Source organism: Equus przewalskii, chromosome 13 (assembly GCF_037783145.1).
Source record: "Equus przewalskii isolate Varuska chromosome 13, EquPr2, whole genome shotgun sequence".
In the NCBI taxonomy this organism is placed as follows: domain Eukaryota; kingdom Metazoa; phylum Chordata; class Mammalia; order Perissodactyla; family Equidae; genus Equus; species Equus przewalskii.
The window spans coordinates 68,038,601-68,057,389 of record NC_091843.1 but is presented as its reverse complement, the minus strand read 5'-3'; the positions used below and the strand labels follow the sequence as shown (position 1 = coordinate 68,057,389).

The 18,789-nt window shown below is 33.9% G+C and overlaps 1 protein-coding gene across 1 annotated transcript in view; it reads right to left on the bottom strand.

The window, feature by feature from the left end:
* Positions 1 to 288: 288 nt before the first annotated feature.
* Positions 289 to 18,789, bottom strand: part of ST8SIA4 (ST8 alpha-N-acetyl-neuraminide alpha-2,8-sialyltransferase 4) — a 93,777-nt gene continuing 75,276 nt past the window's right edge. Inside the window, exon 5 of the mRNA XM_008513820.2 lies at positions 289 to 4,609. Coding sequence (XP_008512042.1) covers positions 4,327 to 4,609 — 283 coding nt within the window. The 3' untranslated portion in view covers positions 289 to 4,326. The remainder of the gene's footprint in view (positions 4,610 to 18,789) is intronic.

The window sequence follows — 18,789 nt, the reverse complement described above, 5'->3', positions numbered from 1 at the left end:
ATAAATTGGATATAAATGACTGTAACTTGTGTAACACTCCATCCTCTCAACCACAAACAGAATGCACCACACAAAAATTGTTAAGGATTTCCCAATGTTCACGGGGCTTTTGACAATGCTCAGATTCCCATGCATACACTTTAAAATAAATGGTTTGCCAAATCGCCAATGACAAGGGCTGAGAGGCAGGGATGACAAAAGCACTAGCTAAAGCTTGTTAAAAACAATCACCTTATATTGATATATAAATTGGAACCGAGGGTTTGAATATAAGAGAGAAGAGAAAAATTGAAAAAAAAACAGAGATTTAATTTATTTTACAAATGATAAAACAGCAACACCCAATTGCTATACATAAACAATAGGGGAACAGTGTTGGACAGCATGAACTTGACAGAATAAACCTCAGTTTTCAATTCCACAAATGATATAAGAAATACTCAGTAGCAATTATTCTGTGCAGCAGCGCTAGCTCTGTAAACTTTTTTTTTCCTGCTATATACATTTGAAACACTTGTGCTTTTGCCTACACAAAGAAACAGTATTTATTGAAAGGTGCTACTTCAATGGGAGACACAGGGCCTGGAGCCACAATCTGAAAACTAATTCAAATACATTGCCAGCTTGAAGACTTTTTTTTAAAAAATTTTCTTTTTTTTTTAAGATTTGGACAAACTAGACCCTTATTGTAACTCTAGGTATGAACAACATACAATTCGGTTATAAAGCAGATCTCTCTTAAAGCAGGTTAGTAACTGAAGTCTCAAAAGAACTTTATTCTAAAGTGGTCTTCTCTCCAGAGCGCTTCAGACAGCAGCCCCTGAAGATGTTGGCGTCACACAAATCTAGCGTGTGTATATTACAGACTCAGTGTGTATACACACAGATACACATATATAACATTATATATATGCATCACACACGTCTATTTGTACTATATAGGTATATCTATAGCACATATATAATAAAATATCTATTTCTAGGTGGGCTTTATTTGGATTTCCTTTCATCAAATATGAACAATAACCCTCTTTCACTCAATTTTTAAACATTGGTATATTGATAATGTCTCATGGGGAAACTTTCAAACTTGTAGAGGAAACAGCTAACTGTACATCACTCCTCCTACACCCTTCCACAATTATAGATACTCCCAACAACAACCACACGAAAACAACTCCTTTATGAACCAAATACCACATTGTGTGCATTATGACTAACTGGCTCAATTAGAAATAAATTACTTTGTTCACCCTTTTCCTGTGTAGTAGCTTAATAACTAGTTGGTATGTACACTACCCATAGCATTATTTAAATAAATTGCTTCTGTAAGCATATATGTAGAAATTCCCATTAGCAATTGATATACATTTCATATGATATACAATGCATAAAGACATTTGAATGCCCAGCACTTTCTTTCAGATAGAAAAACTTCCACAGTAATTTCATCAGTCCTGTGGGCTGAATCATCAGATTTGCCCAGAAAAATCTGTTACTGATTCATTTTTTTATTCCGGCAACTTAATATTAAGCATGGAACAGGCTGGGTAATAATGATGAAAACGTTTCCATGGCCTATTCATGTCAACAGCACAGTAGCAAACATGTTCTCTAAAGGACAGGAATATTTCACAACCAGCTGCCTGAGCATTGCCAGGTACAGGGTTAAATGGTGAAAAAGAAATAAAAAATTAAAGCTCTGAACATATGATAGTCTCAAAAGAAAACACTCCAGATATTTCAAGTATGTATTTATAATTTGATTTTATCATGATCTCTTTGCACCTTTATTGGTTAAATCTCAATTCTTTTTCTCATTCTGCTGTTAGCCTTTGCTGACCTCCTTGCGCTAGCTTTGTCAGAAGACCACAGCGGATTGTGAAGGGGGAGTGTGGATGGAAAGGTATACTGCAGGGAATGAAATGGTCTTGTACAGTGTGTCTTCTTTGAACGCTAAATGCCTTTAATTGAATTCAGTCTTGAGTATTGAAAGTTCCCTGAGATGAACAAAAGTAGTCTCAGTCGATACTGAAGCCCTTTTTATATGCTGAACATTTTCAGAACTGGGCAACGTATTTAGAAAACACAAAGCATTGGGTAACAAAGCAATGGGAAGCTAAAAAGGCACTACTCAATGCATCTACGAGATAGACATCAACGCACGGAACAGTGAATGGCAGTGATGCTTTTGCTGTGGCCTTAAAATTGTTTAAATGCATTTGTTGAAAATGCAGTAAAAATGTCAAGGTACCTTGCTGCTGCTTTTTAAGACATAGTTTGAATGAATTCTGAGATGGATTTTACCTAAAAGAATTTACTTGTGACTTCAAAATATCTATTGAATTCAAATGAAAGACTCTTCAAACAACTGATCTGCAAGTAGTTGAATTTAAGATTCTATAAATCACCTACTTTTGATTTGTTAAGTAAATCAGACTTTTCAACTTTACATTCAAAACATGTACCTAATTCTTTGAAAATTTCCAATAGATAAGAGGTTAATGATAAAAGTTCATCATGTTCTATTTATTTTTAGCTAGGCATCTCCTTTATGCATTCTATTTTGTTTTCTTAGAGACACATGAATTATAAGAAAATATAGTCGTCTGTATCCCAAGGTTCTACTGTATTTTTAAAAATAATGCCAAATATTATTAATATACTGAGAACTGCACTACTGTGAATATCCTTTTCCATGATAATATGTATATACTCCATGCTATTTATTCTTTTTTCAGACTGTCTTTCCTAAGAAACAAAATGTACATACTCCCCATGCCATTTCTTCTTTCCTCAGACTGCCTTCCCTAAGAAACAAGAAGTCACCTAAGTGGTTTCAGGCCAAGAGTAGAAGTGGGAACACAGTGCTTCTGCTTTCTAAAGAAACAATTTACCGTCAGAATTACCTACCAGTGTAGTACAAGTTACCAGAAAACTGGCTTATTAGTCAATTCTGTTACTTGTTAAAATTTTAAAATCATTTTATTAATAATTCCATGTGCTTCTTTGAAAACACATTCACGTGATAATGTGAATAAATTTAACCACAGAAAAAATATTGATCAATTTAATCCATTTGAAGTGCAAAGTATTGACACACAATTTCATTGTTAAACCTCTTAAAATTGATCATCTCTGTTATAGAAACAATACTCTCTTCATCTTGTTATTTCTGCACTAAGACAACAACAATAATATAAAGAGCATGCCGATATTTTCATTTGAATAAAGGGGGATATCAAAGAACTGGCAGTCACATTTCAGCCCTATGAGTCAAACATTTATTCTAAGGGGAAAAATGGTTCCACTAAATTATCATGAAGTGTAAAAGCTGGGGAAGTCTTCCTTCAAATAAAAATAAAGTTTGAGTTTGGAAAATTTAAGATATCTAGAGACAGCTTTTACATTAGTAACATAATAACATATTAATATATTCTTTTTATGAAAGGAGAATGGTTTGTTGTGTAGTATAATCTTTGGTACCAAAAGTACATTTTTTTCTGCGCACTTTACCATCTCAGAGGACATAGAACATCTTTCCTTTAGAAGGGTTCAAGATTACTGAATGGTATGGTTTAGCTGGTACCTTCTACACCATTGGAAAAAAATCTGGAGGTTTACAGCCGTGCAAAACAAAACTTTTTTTACAAAGTCATTGTGTGTGATTGCACCTTAAAAAATATAAGAACTTTAAAAATGATTACTTGAAGGTTATCTCATTCATATTTATCTCAGAAAGGATTTCTAAGCAGCCCAATACCCAAACCAAAAGAGATTCCAGAAGACAAACAAAAATAGAAAGCAAAACATAAAATTCATGATCAGACTCAAGAGTCCTGACTGAAGGCATTTACTTGAGTTGTTCAATCTTATGAATTTCACTGCTCAAACTTATTTCCATCTTGATTTCTGTGGACAAGGATGGTTTGATTTCCCCAAGGGCTGAGTTGTGTTCCTGGGTTCCTCTTCTAATGTGCTTGGCGTTGCAGTGGCAGCCCAACAGTGATGAACACATTTGCTTCGTTAACTAATGGCGAGTGCATTGTTGGATCTTGTAAACACTACTGATTATACATTCAAACTGTGTTCTCAGTGGAAGTGGCACTTACTAGGACCCTTGAAGTCAAAATATTTGATTTTTAGAGCACTTTGCAGGTATTTCATCAGCTGGTAGTGGATTTGTCATGAACGTCCTTTATCACCTTTCAGATAATTCGTGGATGTTGAAACCGAGTCTTGTTTTGGATCCTATTTTCAAATCTTAGGAAGCATCTTCAGAAAAGAAGTGCATATTCAGTTTGTTTGTATGGTTTCCAATGTGCTTTATTGCTTTACACACTTTCCTGTTGTCAGTTTCAGAGCTCCTCTATTATGTAGCACATTTAATGTTTTGAATTCTAGTGGCATTCTGTGAGGACTTGCATTGGAAAAGTACCTATATTTTAAGTCATCATAGTAATGATATTTGACGGCTTTTCCATTCAAATCCTTAGGGAATGGCCAGAATCCATAAAGGTGAATTTCGTCACAGAATCTTGTGGCGAGTGTATACATGAGGAGACCTGTGCTGGGTCTTTTGATGGGAACTTTGTTTGTCAGCCAGTACCTAGAAGAAAAAACACACACACAGAAGAGTTTAGAGAAATATACAAGATAACCCATAGCAAATATACTATATAGAATTAAAGTAGATGAAATTTGAAAAGTATCTTTATGAATAATAATCCAAAAAATGCTGAAGGAATAATATACTTCTTAAGAATTTAGAAATTTAATGTATTTATTTTATTTTTTTATCTTTTATTTTCTTGCTTATTTTAGAGGTCATATAAATAGCCAACGGACCTGAAATGTAGATAAATATTACTGTGGAATCTCGTATTCAAAATGATTTAGCAATAAACATTTATATAAAATAGAGAGTAGAATCTTCTCAGAAAGGTTAAATGTGACCAGAAAAGTCACAGTAATTGGGCAGTGAGTAAATGTTTCTCCGAGAAAAAGAGAATTTGAAACTATGCCTATAGATTTTCAAAATCTCTAATGTTTCAAGTAAAAATCTAAACAAATTAATGTTTTGCCTGCATTATAATAACTGACTCATTCAACTTCAATTGTCCAAGTCACATTTTCCTAAAGCTAATTGAAAATATTGCCTCAACCCACAGAAGAACCACATTAAACAAATAACATATATTCGTTAACAGTTCACCACTTACGCAGCTTAACATTTTAATGGGTACAATACATTCCAATGCTGATAAATATTTTATATTATTCACTTTCAAAGGCAATAAAACACTCCAAAATGTTCAGATGCATCATTGTTGCCAAACTCTGTTCACCTGAATATCATGCAAAGTCACAGGTTTTAATCACTATGGGGCTTTCCGATACTTCTTGGCATATTCATTTTCTTATATGGAAACAGCTAAAAGAGGAAGGGTGTGGATTTTCTTTTACTTTCAAAGTTGTATAATTATAAATAGAATAAAGTTAATAAATTGCTTGTTTCTTAATTTTGTTTTTATTATTATCTCATATTAGGAAATTATATACCCTGCTATCCAAATGTAAGGGGAAGACTATTAAATTATGGGCATTGCTGTATTTAAACACTTGCCTTAGATTTTATATAACATTATTTTTTTATCTTTAAAAAATGGTTTATAAAGCTTTCCAAGAGAGATCAAATACATCCAGACTATTGAATACGAAAAATCAAAATTTTATTTTATTTCATTTGGTTAAAGAAATATTGAATTTTCAAACCTCACTACAAATACGCAAAACAGTGAAAATATACTCAGCCATTATCATTCCTCTTTTTTTCTTCTTTTTTTCTCCCTTCTTTGAACCAAGATTGACCTTTCAAACTTTCTGTTTTTCTCATTGGGCAAAGGCCACGTGCTGAATGTCTTGAACAATGTGAAATGCATCATGGACCTTTTGTTATCACAAATGTTTTGAGAAGGCCTATTCTCAGTAAAGAAGATTTGCAAGGAATTTTCAGAGAAGAACATCTGAGAATTTTCTGTCAACCCGAAGGTAGCCGAATGAGTAAAGACCGTAGCACACATATTGTTAACATCATGAAGAAACCACAGACATTGATTCCGCGTAAGGAGCAGAGTTAAACTAGTTTGAAGGCGTAGAAGAGACTGGAATACAGCCTGGAGCTCTCAGCTTTGAGAAAGCAGGTGTTCTAAACATGAAATGATTATTATAGAAAATGAAGGTTTTGTGATTGTGATTTGTGTGTGGTTACATGTCAGTTGATGAAGTTGGTTAGTTTAAAAAAACGCATTTATTTGTGCATTTTTTAAAGTGGGTGAGGCAAGTTCAAACTGAGTCAAAAAAATGATTACTTCCATCAGGGAATGTCAATGATTGGGAATAGTTTGGCAGTATGAAGGTGATTCTGAATTATCTTATTCCTAAAGTGAGAAAAAAAAATAGCTAGCATAAAATAATATAATGCTATATTATTTGTATGGGGCTCCAAGTTCACATTACATGTGACTTGAAGATCACATTATCAATAAACGCTTTCCATTTCCTAATTCTGGACATATTTTCTGGAAATCCACTGAATTATGGTCATTTATAGACAAAATATCAAAGGAACTTCCATATATAACACAAATAGGCAACTGTAGTATTAGAAAGAAAAGCTAAAGGCGAAATTATTGGGCTGAATGTTTCAAAATAGTATGGGAGATGTACAATCACTCATTTTTTCATCCGGGCACCATATGAGATATCACAAACAGAAAATCAGTGAGGTCATCTTCTTATCCTCAAGTACCTGACATCTACAAGGGAGCAAGCGAATGAGCCTGATAGAGACATCAGCACATCCAGAAGAAAATGATAGAAGAATATAATTATTGGGACAATTCCTGACTCTGTCATGTGACTTCAGGGATGATTTTATGGAGGAGATAAATTTGTGAATTTTTTAATAGGGAGGATATACTTAGGATATAAATTAATTAATATTAGTAGAAATAGTGTTTTGAAAACTAAACTCTGATCACAGAGCATTCTATTTGAGAATAATTGGTAGAGAGGTTTTAGGAACTTGTATTCTTTTAATCTACGGCTAAAATACCAGTAGTAATAAACTTTGCTTTAGAAATGTTAACAGAAGAATAAATTAAGCTTTGTGATATCTGGCTTGTAACAATTCAAACGATTTCAAAGAAAAATAAACTACCCATTTGTCAGGACAATTTTGAAGAAAAAGCACAAAATAAACGCCATTTATCTTATTGATTTCTAAAAAGCGTTACAGGAAAATAGACCCTAACAAATGGCATTGATATGTAACAGATAAATTGAAACAAAACCTTAGAGCAGGTCAAGAACTAAGGTTACAACTGAAAACATTCTGTGAAATTAAAAAACACTGGAGCTGATGCAAATGCAATCAGCAAGAGTTTAATATGTGCTTATTATAAATCTAGTGTGCTCGAAATTGTATAGGGCAACCTAAATTACTGAGATTCAGTATCTGCTCAGGAACACATGTGAAAAGGACAAAATGGACAGAAGGACAAAAATGGATTTTATTTTTAAATCCTACTGGCATAATCAGTTAGATAATATCTGTCACCTTTACAAGGCCAGAGTATAATTTTAAAATCCATATCTGAAAGTATCCACTTAAATACAAGCTGACATTTAAAAACTACAAATTTCTTGTGAGGCATTTATCAAAAATATATAGAATATTAACTTGTGTTTAATCCTAATTAGGAAAAAATTGAATTGAAAATAATTCGTTGATAAAATAATGAACTATTCATACACTAACTCAGTACAAGCCGTTCTAATTTTTATCTCAAATTCATATCTACTGTAGTAAAATTTAGGAATGTTTTCAATCAGCAAATAATCTAGTTTCCACAGATGTATTTCTTTTTATAGAAATTGGTTATTTTAATTATAAAATCAATGTGGTCTCCCTATAGAAAATTTGAAGAAAAAAGAAAGGAATGAAGAAGAAAAATATTACCTACAATCCAACCACATAGATAATTATTGTTATAATGTGCTGCTTTCTTTTATTTTCCTGGCTGTTTTGGATCTGACTATATGTAACAATCATTCATAGACATATATAGACTCTTTTTTCATCAGTTAGGCTAAGCTTTATTTCAGATTCTATTAATTCCCGCCCTTCCTTTCTGCTTTAATGTTGTAATACTCTGTTTTGTATGAAACAAACTCACCCCGGATTTTATGTGTAAATTGAACATTTCTAACTTTCTATATATACAACAGCCTCCCTAAGCCTCACTACTTGCCAGCATTGAAGCTCTAGTCTTGCTAAGCCAGAAGTCTTATCCACTCTTCTCCAACATATCAGTCCCATTTCTTACTTCAAACAAATGACACGTGGAATGCCTTTACCCACCAAATCGGTGTGTGTAGAAGCCCATATTTATGGTCACAAGACATGGGTGTGAATCTGCGCTATAATGCTTCTGAGTCCTTGGGAAAGCTACGTCACTTCCTTGGATCTCGGTTAATAATATTTAGCATACAAGGTTGTTATGATAATGCAAAAGAGACAGTAAATGTGGAAGAACATAGTATAAAGTTTGACACATGGTAAGTAATATTAGTTGAATTTCAACATATCCCACAACTCATTCTTTTTTTTTTTCAGTTGTACATCTTATATTTCTATTTCTGTGGTGACACCCAAAGTCTAATTGCTGTCCGTCACGGTACGCATCTGCCCTTTTACCCTCTTTGTCCTTCCCGTCTTCCGTCCCCTCTTCCTCTCCCATAACCACCAATCTATTCTCTCTATGTGTTTCTTTGTTGTTATTATTGTTGTTTTTAATCTTCCACATATGAGTGAAGTCATGCGGTATTTGGCTTTCTCCATCTGACTTATTTCTCTTAGCATAATGTCCTCAAGGTCCATCCCACTCACGCATCCCACTTCTCTCTTGGTGCCTTCTGTAACTACATATTGGGTGGACAATTGTGGTCATGTAATTTAACCTCAATGGGCATGTTGAGAAACAAAAACATTTCATTGCATGGCTTTGAGGTTTCCTCTATCTATAAGATTCTATTGCCATTTCAAATCTTCTCCCTTCATGAAACTCCACATTCCCTGAAACTGTGTGAAACACTCTTGGTCCTGGTCTAATTCCTCCTCATCATCCTGTTTCCCTTACCTTCTTTCAGGTTTCAATATATTGCAAAGCAAAGGATGGACTTAATAAATGCCTGTTAATTTTAAAACTAGCAATATGTTAGATTTTTATTTCATAATAAAATTAGATAAAATCTACCTGATGAGCCAAAGTATATGATTATTTCAAGCAACCAATGTTTCAAAAATGAAAGCAAAAATGTTATATTTAACAGCATTTAGTATACTTACGACAGTTCACACTCAACATATTGGCAAACAAGGAATATTAATTTGTAATTATATTTAAAAAAAAGTTTAAAAGTTTAGAAGTAATATATTTTGTCCTTTTAAAATAACATTATTCTTCCTAAAATCAAACATGAAAATTTCCAGAAGAACTTGAATATAGAGTATGGAATCCCACTATGCCAACAATTTTAACTTAATATTATGTTACATGCAGAGTCCAGGAATTCTTTTGTCTGGAACGTGAGATAAAGTACATAGCACAAGGTCCCTGTGCACTCTTAGTTCAGAGGATTCATCTCTATTTCTCCCCTCATTTTTATCATCTCACGACTGAGCTTTGTACTTGGTTGCACGGGAAAATTCAGTTAAGGGTAAATAATACAGCTTCTGGTTCTAAAACATCTACAGAAGTCTGAGATGTTATGGAAGAATTAGCTTTGTATAATTCATCTTTGCAGAAGATGTCTGCATCTCCCCGATTCTACACTCCACTCCCCCAAAACTAATTCTTTTATAATATCTGAGTATTATACACAAATTTTCAGAGGTTCTGTCCTCCAGATTTGTCAATATGTTGGCTCATTCTTAGGAGGAGTCTATGTGCATAGGCTATAAAATATAAAACTTGAAGCAATCATCCCTGGACATATTGAAATGGAATATCTGCTGTTTTCAACTGTTCAAATAGTCCTTTATAGTGGTCCCAGTCTGCAGCATGCTACATAACATGAATTCATTTTTTAAAGTGCATAAAACTTAATTTTGTTTTTAAAACTGTTTTGGTGAAGTTCATGCTACCTTTTATGATTATGACATGGTTTGTCTTGCCACAAAAGTAGGGTTGGTGACAACTTCTTTAAAAAAAATGGAATTTCTAGCAGAGCAGTCACTGAGAATAATTCAGTCCACCATGAGAAACAAAAAGTGATAGATGTTGAATCTCCTTCTCATGTGAGGCAACAAAGGGACAGACAAGCATATTTAATGTGATTTAACAAGCTAGGAGTAAACTCAGGAGTAAAAAATAAGCAATTTATTAAAAGGTAGCAATGATAGTACCAATTTATTGAATATTTATAATGGGCCAGGGACAGTGTTAAGAGCTCTTTTTGTTCACTTAATGCTCACCACAAACCTATCAATAGATATTATTTCACAGCGGAGGACACCGAGGCTTGGGGAGGTTGAATAATCAGTTTAAGGTCATGCAGATTGCAGGTGACAGGACCAGGATTTAAAGCCCCATAGATCTGGCTATGATGATTTCAATTCTAACTAAAATGGAATTGGATTCTTTAGCTTCTTGAGAGCACCCAGCTTGGAATAGCAAGCCCTTGGGACCATTCTCAACACAGAGTTCATAATAGGGAAAAATAAAGATCTGTATGTATTTTGGTGATTAACAGTTCAATGTCAACCATGTTTTACATATGGAGCTTTTTTGGCTTTTTGGCTTTTTCAAAGGTAAATAAAAGCTGACCAGTATATAGGACCCACTTTTCCCATAAACACTCTCCAAAGTGTTTGAAGTCAGAATACGATTTTATAGTTTCAATACAGCACTTACTTAACCACATTGCAAATGCCAAAGGCAGTGATGCTGTATCAAAGAGTGGGAATTTCCATGCAGATTTTCAATAAGCCTTCTTAAAGTATTTTAAGTGTTATTAAAATGAAAACAGGAATTTGTAACTTCAAGAGGTCAATTGGTGAATATTTTTTTTCTGTGTCCTTTGTATACAGAGCTTTGTAGTAAGCAGGTGATGAAAAGAAAACAGAAAATCCTTTCTGCAGACACCTTTTGTAGCATATGTACAGAAAATGCTATCAACCCTCGTAAGCCCAATTCATCAGAGGGATAGAGGACTCATGGAATGGTGAAATTGGTGGGAATATTACTTTAGGCCCAATTATCGCTAGATTCTACTTGGTACCTATTTATGTTATTTGATGTCTACTATAGGAATCAGGCTTTGACATTAACTTTGAGGGCCAGCCCGGTGGCGCAGTGGTTAAGTGTGCTCGTTCCACTTCAGCGGCCGGGGTTCGCCAGTTCAGATTCCGGGTGCGGACATGGCACTGCTTGGCACACCATGCCTGTGGCAGGCGTCCCACATATAAAGTAGAGGAAGATGGGCATGGATGTTAGCTCAGGACCAGTCTTCCTCAGCAAAAAGAGGAGGGTTGGCAGCAGATGTTAGCTCAGGGCTAATCTTCCTCAAAAAAAATAAAAAATGAAAAGGCTTTGAATTTCACCCTTCTTCCTTTTATCTGGCCAGGTACATAGTCAGGTTGAGTGTAGATACAGTGTTAAGAAACTCTTGATGTACCTATACTGTATAGGATTTATAGTCTCATATTTTATTGGTGAACATATAACTCTCATTATTGTGATATTAGTAATTCTATTTCATACTCACAGTTCCAAAGTACTTTCACATGATCCTTAGAAAACCCTGTGATATATGCTATAGTATATATTAATCGTCCCTACTTCACAGAGGATGTTGTTAATAGCTCAAGAAGTAAAATCACTTGTCCAATTTGCTCAGCCAAGGTGTTGTACATTGGTGTGTTAATAAATGTTTAAGAGCAGACTCTGACTGGATGAGAGAGAGAGTTGCTGACTTGTACTATTTGCCAGTTTCTGAAGTGTAAATGTTCCCATTATAGATGATTTCAATCTACTAACCTAACATCAGTGACTACTGCGTTGGGAGGAGATGGCACAATCAGTATTGCAAGCCAGCACAAGTCAGCTCCGGTGCATCACTGGCTGTCGAAAAAGATAGAAAACATTCCTCCTGACCTTAATGCTGTAAGGCTTGCACAAGAAAATTCAACATTAAAGAACTTCGCCTTTGAAAATTTTCCATGTAGTTATTTTACTCCATTTGTAAAGAGAAAAGATGAGGGTATAACTTGCATGTTTGCAAAAGATAGCTTCCCTACATACTAATAAAGAAATTTAACATTCTTATATAATGAAAATAGAAAGAGATGAGTGATGCTTCCATTTTTATCTCTTAGGATATTTAGCTCAGTGCTGGATACACAGTCGGTGCTTAATGATTGCTTACTTAATGTATTCTTGCTGGCATTTTAGAGATTTGTAGTGTTAATAAAATGGAGCATACTCATGGCTTGGCAATCTCTGAGTGACAATATTCAATAGTGGGAAAGCTTTGGAACAGCTGGAGTCTTGGCCTTGCTTTACCTTTAGCTAACTATACGATCTTGGGCAAGTCGTTTAAACTTATTCGGCCTTAGTTTACTCACCAACAAAAAGAGATTCTTACTGTGGTTTCTACTACAACTAAAGCTCTCATTAATAAGAGGTCACAAGTAATCTGAATTCAGACCGAGAAATGTGAGAGTTCGTCCAGCTGTAGCAGTGGTCTGAGCTTTATGTCTTGCTCGTAGTGTTTAACCACTCCTACTTTTACAGAGTGGTCTGACATAACACGCAGCAGTAACATGATAGAGCTGTTCAAGAAAATCATCCTTGCTGAAAAACTGAACATCATTTCTAATTTCCTGTGATACTTGTCACTAGAGGACATAAAATTTTCTCTACTTACAAATTCATAATAAATTGATTTTTGATTATCTAAAAATTATAAAATAACCCTTAATAACCTCAAAGATAAAGCTAATGAAAGAGAATGATTTCATGGGAAAATGGAATCTTGCTGAGAAGTAAGAAAAATTAAACTAAAAGAAACAGAGGGCACCTGTTAGACTTTGTTTACCATATACAGAAACCTGATTGGGATTTAAATGGGTCACTCCAAAACTACATCATATGTTGGTTAGATTTTAGTGAAGGAGAATTAAAATAATAATTACCATATAGATGGATTCTAACTGTATTTAAGAAAATATCTTTTGGAACTTCTCAAAGATAATGCTTAAAAACTTGAACTGGTGTGTGGGGGCTATGGCAAAAAATGAAGTAGATGTAATGCCGCAGGTTTTAATGACCTTCTCTTTTAACCCAATTGAATTCTGAAAGAAAACTGAAATTTAAAATGGAAACTGCCAGAATGAGGAATTGGTGATGTCCAAAGTGAAATACTGGAAACAGAGATGGAAGCATAGAAGGGGGTGCTCTTTTGAAGTCTGATCATGGAGTCAAAGGAGGTTAATGCCTAAGTGCCTTGTGTATGATCCTCCTTATGATCAGATTGCTTTCTGAAAATCAAAAATTATGGAAACGTTACATTTTTTCCTATTAAAAGAGAGCAGTGAAATAGTTTTTCACAGGACATGGAATCCCACAAGAAAGAAGAATTGAAAGCAAGTAGGGGTAGGTAATCCTAAAACTTAGCAAAAATGGATTAGATATTGGAAGATGAAAATGATAGCGGTGCTTTATCCATGCATATTTTTCATTTACATAAACATTTATTGCAAGGAGGCACTTAGAGATTATACTTCCACATACCCCAGCCAACATCAGGACAGTTTCCCAATAAAAGTCCATTTTACTATGATAACAAAATGTAAACAACTCTTCTAATGGTCTGACAATCTCATTTTAGCTTGATTTGGACTATTTACAAATGGATATGCCCAATTTACATCAATAAGTCAGGTTACATTAACCTTTCAGATAGGAGTTGTGCTAAAATCTATTTCAAGTGGAGTAAGGACCAACAAATGCGATCTATAATCCATTCAATAAGGTAAAATGCTTGCTGGCAAAATGTGCAAACTAAACATCAGCCAAAGATTAGAGCCTTCTCAAAGCTCAGTGAAGAAATAGAATCAAGACAGCCATAAGCAAGTTCAAAGTATTCTCTGAAGCTTTTCCGACAAGTATCAAAATAATAGCATTTGGGGAAGTTAGTCAAATTTATACCACTATTCTCTATTTTTATTCCTGCCATAAAGGGTGTGATGCTGAAGGGACTGCCCATTTTAGACAATTGCCTTGTCCTTGGCATAAATTTATCACGCAATAAAGGACTTTCTATAAGCACATAAGTGGAGAAAGGGGTTTCCAGCTGAGGGAAAAGCCCCATAAAGGAATATTCTGAGGCAATCCCAGGGATGCAGGCTTTGGGATCTGAATTATATTCCAAAGTACCTATCATTAGAAATACCACTGCTGTAATTCTGCTCTGCAAGATTAATTAAGGGATAATTTTAAATTTTTATCCCTGAAATGTTGAAGGGCTATGAGGTGATATACAATATTTTTCATTGTCAAATATCAGTAAATACTTGGGCTTTTTCCCCTCTAGATGTCAATCTCTATTTGGTGAAATCCAAACTAATGGAATTGATGATAACTTTTCTCCTTTTTCTCTTTTTAGCCTCATTTAATGCTGATCCCTTCAATAAAATTTTAGGCATAATCATTTAATTTATAAATCACATTTATAAAATAGTTCCTGAATGAAAGGCTATTAGTAGATATTTTTTAAACAATAATATTCATGTTCTCCTGAGGGAATAAAACAATCAGAAATACAGCTGTAAAGATAATTACATTATGTAATATACTATTCTTTGCAATAAAAAGTATGAAAGTGAAAGCAGTACTACAAAATCAGGCCATTGTGTAACAAAGTATACTTTGCCTGACCCTTGTCCCTATGGTGATGTTCGCCATAATATTCAGTTAAAACGCAATGTTGAAAGAATGAAGTTGGACTCCTTCATCACACTATACACAAAAAGTAACTCAAAATGGATCATAGACCAAAATTTAAGAGCTAAAATTCTTAGAAGAAATACAAGAGTGAAGTACTCTGACCTCAGGCAAAGCCTTCTTAAATATGAGACCAAAAGTGCAGCCAACAACAGAAAAAATAAATTGGACTTCATCAAAATTAAAAATTTTGCGCTTCAAGGATATGATCAAAAAAGTGAAAAAATCCACAGAACGGGAGAAAATATTTGCAAATCACGTATCTGATAAGGGACTTGTATCTCAAATGCACAAATAAATCCTACAATTCAATAATAAAAAGAAAAATCAACTTAAAAAATAAACAAAGGAATAGACATTTTTCCCAAGAAGACATACAAATGGCCAATATAGATATGAAAAGATGGTCAACATTATTAGAGATCAGGGAAATTTCTCAAAACTACAATGAGATACTTTTTCACACCAACTAGATGATTATAATAAAAAAGACAATAAGTGCTGGTGAGGATGTGATGCAATTGCAAACCTCATACATTGACAGTGCCTGTCTGTGAGAGTAAAATGGTGTAGTTAGCCCCTTTGGAAAACAGTCGGGAGCTTCCTCAAAAGTTTAAACATAGAGTTAGCATATGATGCAGCTAGTTCACTCATGGTATAAGATTCTTTCCTCAAGCAAACTTTAGTTAGGCTCCTCTGAGCCCTCTTCTCAACTGGGCCTCTACTTTGGCCTTCTATGTCTATCCTTGCTGAGTCCAGTTTTAGCAAGAATTCTGCCAAGTTAGTTTAGTGAGAATCATTCTGTCCTTGATATCTGACCACCCTTGATAGCTGATCAAATTCCTCATCCCCATCTTTGATGTCTAAGTTCTTCACCTATCTTTAGCAGAATCTTGTTAATCCTATTTAGCAAGAATGTCTCTACCTCTGATGTGTTCTCTTGTCAATTTTCCATCCTTCACTCTCCTCTTTGGCTATAAATCTCCACTTCTCTTCGCTATGTTCGGAATTGAGTTCAGTTCTATACTGAAGTCTCTTTTGCGCTATTGCAATAGTTTCTGAATAAAATCTGTCTTTACCACTTTTAACCAGTGTCTGACTCTGTTTCTCTTTGACGATACTCAAGAGAATTGAAAACATATGTTTGCACAAAAACATGCGCACAGATATTTATAGCAGCATTATTCATAATAACCAAAAAGTGAAAACAGTCCACATGTTCATTAACTGATGAATGGATAAATAAAATGTGGTATATTCATATAATGAAATATTACATGGCAATTAAAATGAAATAATAATACATGTTACAGTATGGATGAACCTTGAAAACATTATGGTAAGTGAAAGAAGCCAGTCGTATCAGACCACACGTTACTACATGATTCCATTTATATGACATGTTTGCAAGAAACTAACCCGTAGAGACAAGAAGTAGATTAGTGCTTGCCAAGAGCTGGAGTTGGGGATTCGGGGGAAAATAAGGAGTGACGGCTAATGGGTATGGGGTTTCTTTCTGGGTGAAGAAAATATTCTAAAAGTGATTGTGATAATAGTTGCACAACACTGTTGATATATTAAAAACGATTTAATTGTATACTTTAAAAGTGAATCATATGGTATGCGAATTATATATCAATACAGTTATTCTATAAAACAATGCAATATTGAGCGTCTATACCTCACATCGGTAAGCAGATAAATTCCTGAGTCAAACATTATTTTCTTTTAATATTATAAATCACTTACAACTCTCAAAAATTAAAGAATAGGGAATTATAACCCTAAAGAAACTAAAGAACAATTTTAAAATCAAGATATCTATCATCTACTTATCTACTTATATCATTCATTTATACATCAGTTATATGAATCAACTCTTTACTATTATAATATTCCTCAGAATGAGAAATGGAAAAAATTAATTCAGAAGCCAGTATAAAATTGGCTTTATTGTGTTGTTCAACTGAGCAGCTTTGGTACGATGGAAAATTCTAGGGCTTAGAATGAAGTCAGCTATCAGAGAATGAGCTCTGAGTTTCATTTGCTTTGTGAGACTCGCTGTTCCTTCTCATGTCTCTGTTTCAGTTTCCTACTCTATAAATGTGAACTAAAACAACTTACCTTCTGGGAATATTGGAGGAATTGAAAGATATGATACAAATAGCAATTCACTGTGAATTATGAATATATGCAAATGACATTTAATATATCATGCTGATGCAATCGTATTAGGAAAGGTCAGGCACATTACTTATAGACATGTCTATACAAGACTCAACTAGTGATCCTGAGTACAGTTTAGTTTAGTTCTTGTTTTTGTTTAAAGAACTTGATGAGTTATTGCTTGCATTATACAACTAGTGCTTAAAAATCATCTAGCAAAACAAAACAAATGAACAAACAAAAAACCCAATAGTTACTTCTTTTAAACTTGATAAATTTTAAAAGGCAAGGAGAAATGATCATTAGGTTTCCATCTAGATGTGAACTATACAAGTCAACTGAATATAGCAATCATGAAATTCACATAAATTTAGAGGCACTGCCTAAAGACAACCATTTATTTCATACGATTTGTTTTCTTTTAGCTATACTGATATAATAGAAATTCAGGAATTAGAATCACAAAACTTTTTTTCCAGACTCTTTGAATAAGAATACAAGTTGATGGAGATAATTAGCTCAGACTTCATAACAATAAACTTATCAAGAGAGTGAAACATAACTTTCTTTAAAATGAAAATGTAATTGAAATGGCTTTTTGTTGTTGTTGTTGTTGTTCAAGAGGAATATTTCCATAATAAAGACTTTCAAATCACTTGTCTGATGATTGATACTACTTAGGGGAAAAAAAATCTGAAGACAGGCAATCTGTGGGAGTTGGTTTACAAAGCATGTGTACAGTATTCTTGACCATCTGTTTCTCTTTGTGTTAGTATATTCACATAATATTGTTTTGTGTGCTGACTCAAACTTCATTTATAAACTTTCTTAATGGATGAAACATGCATAGAGTGCAGAAAGCAGGAGATGAATCTGGGGAATACACAGGTTCAGAAAAGGTGTATACACTACTGGAGAATAAATTACATTTAAATTTGGAATAAGAGTGATTAGGATTAAAATACTTTGAAATCTCACACTGAATTTCTAATGATCTTGCTTAACTAATAAAACACCTCTAAAATGTCTCAATTGCTCTCTTAATATTCATCCCTTCAAATAAAGAGGATAAATGAAATTCAACACCAAAAAGACTGCAAATCGTTAAAATTCATGGGCACTCTGTAAGAACTGTCCAGAGGGCCCCTCATTTTGTACAAGCATGAAAACAAGCCTACAGAATTCCTTAATTAAATAAAATCTACCTAACGATTTCCTCAAAATGGCAGCCTATGTGAGAGAGTTGGTTAATAAGATGCTTTACTAGCTTATTAGAACCAGTGTTTATTTACTGAAGGGGAAACAGGAAAATTTCTGGACTGGAGTGGAAGTAGAAGAAGCATAATAAATATTATAGTTGTTTTGACTGGGTTTAAGTCATTGTATTGAATTTATTTTGAAATTCCAAATATAATTTAAAAAGGGCATGAGATCTCATGGTTTCAAGAGAGGGCAAGGTTTACAAAAGCTTTCAGGAGGGTCTATGAATTCTACCTGAAAATAATAGCAACACTAAACTTTCTAAGTTGGTGATGTTGAAATGTAGTAATGA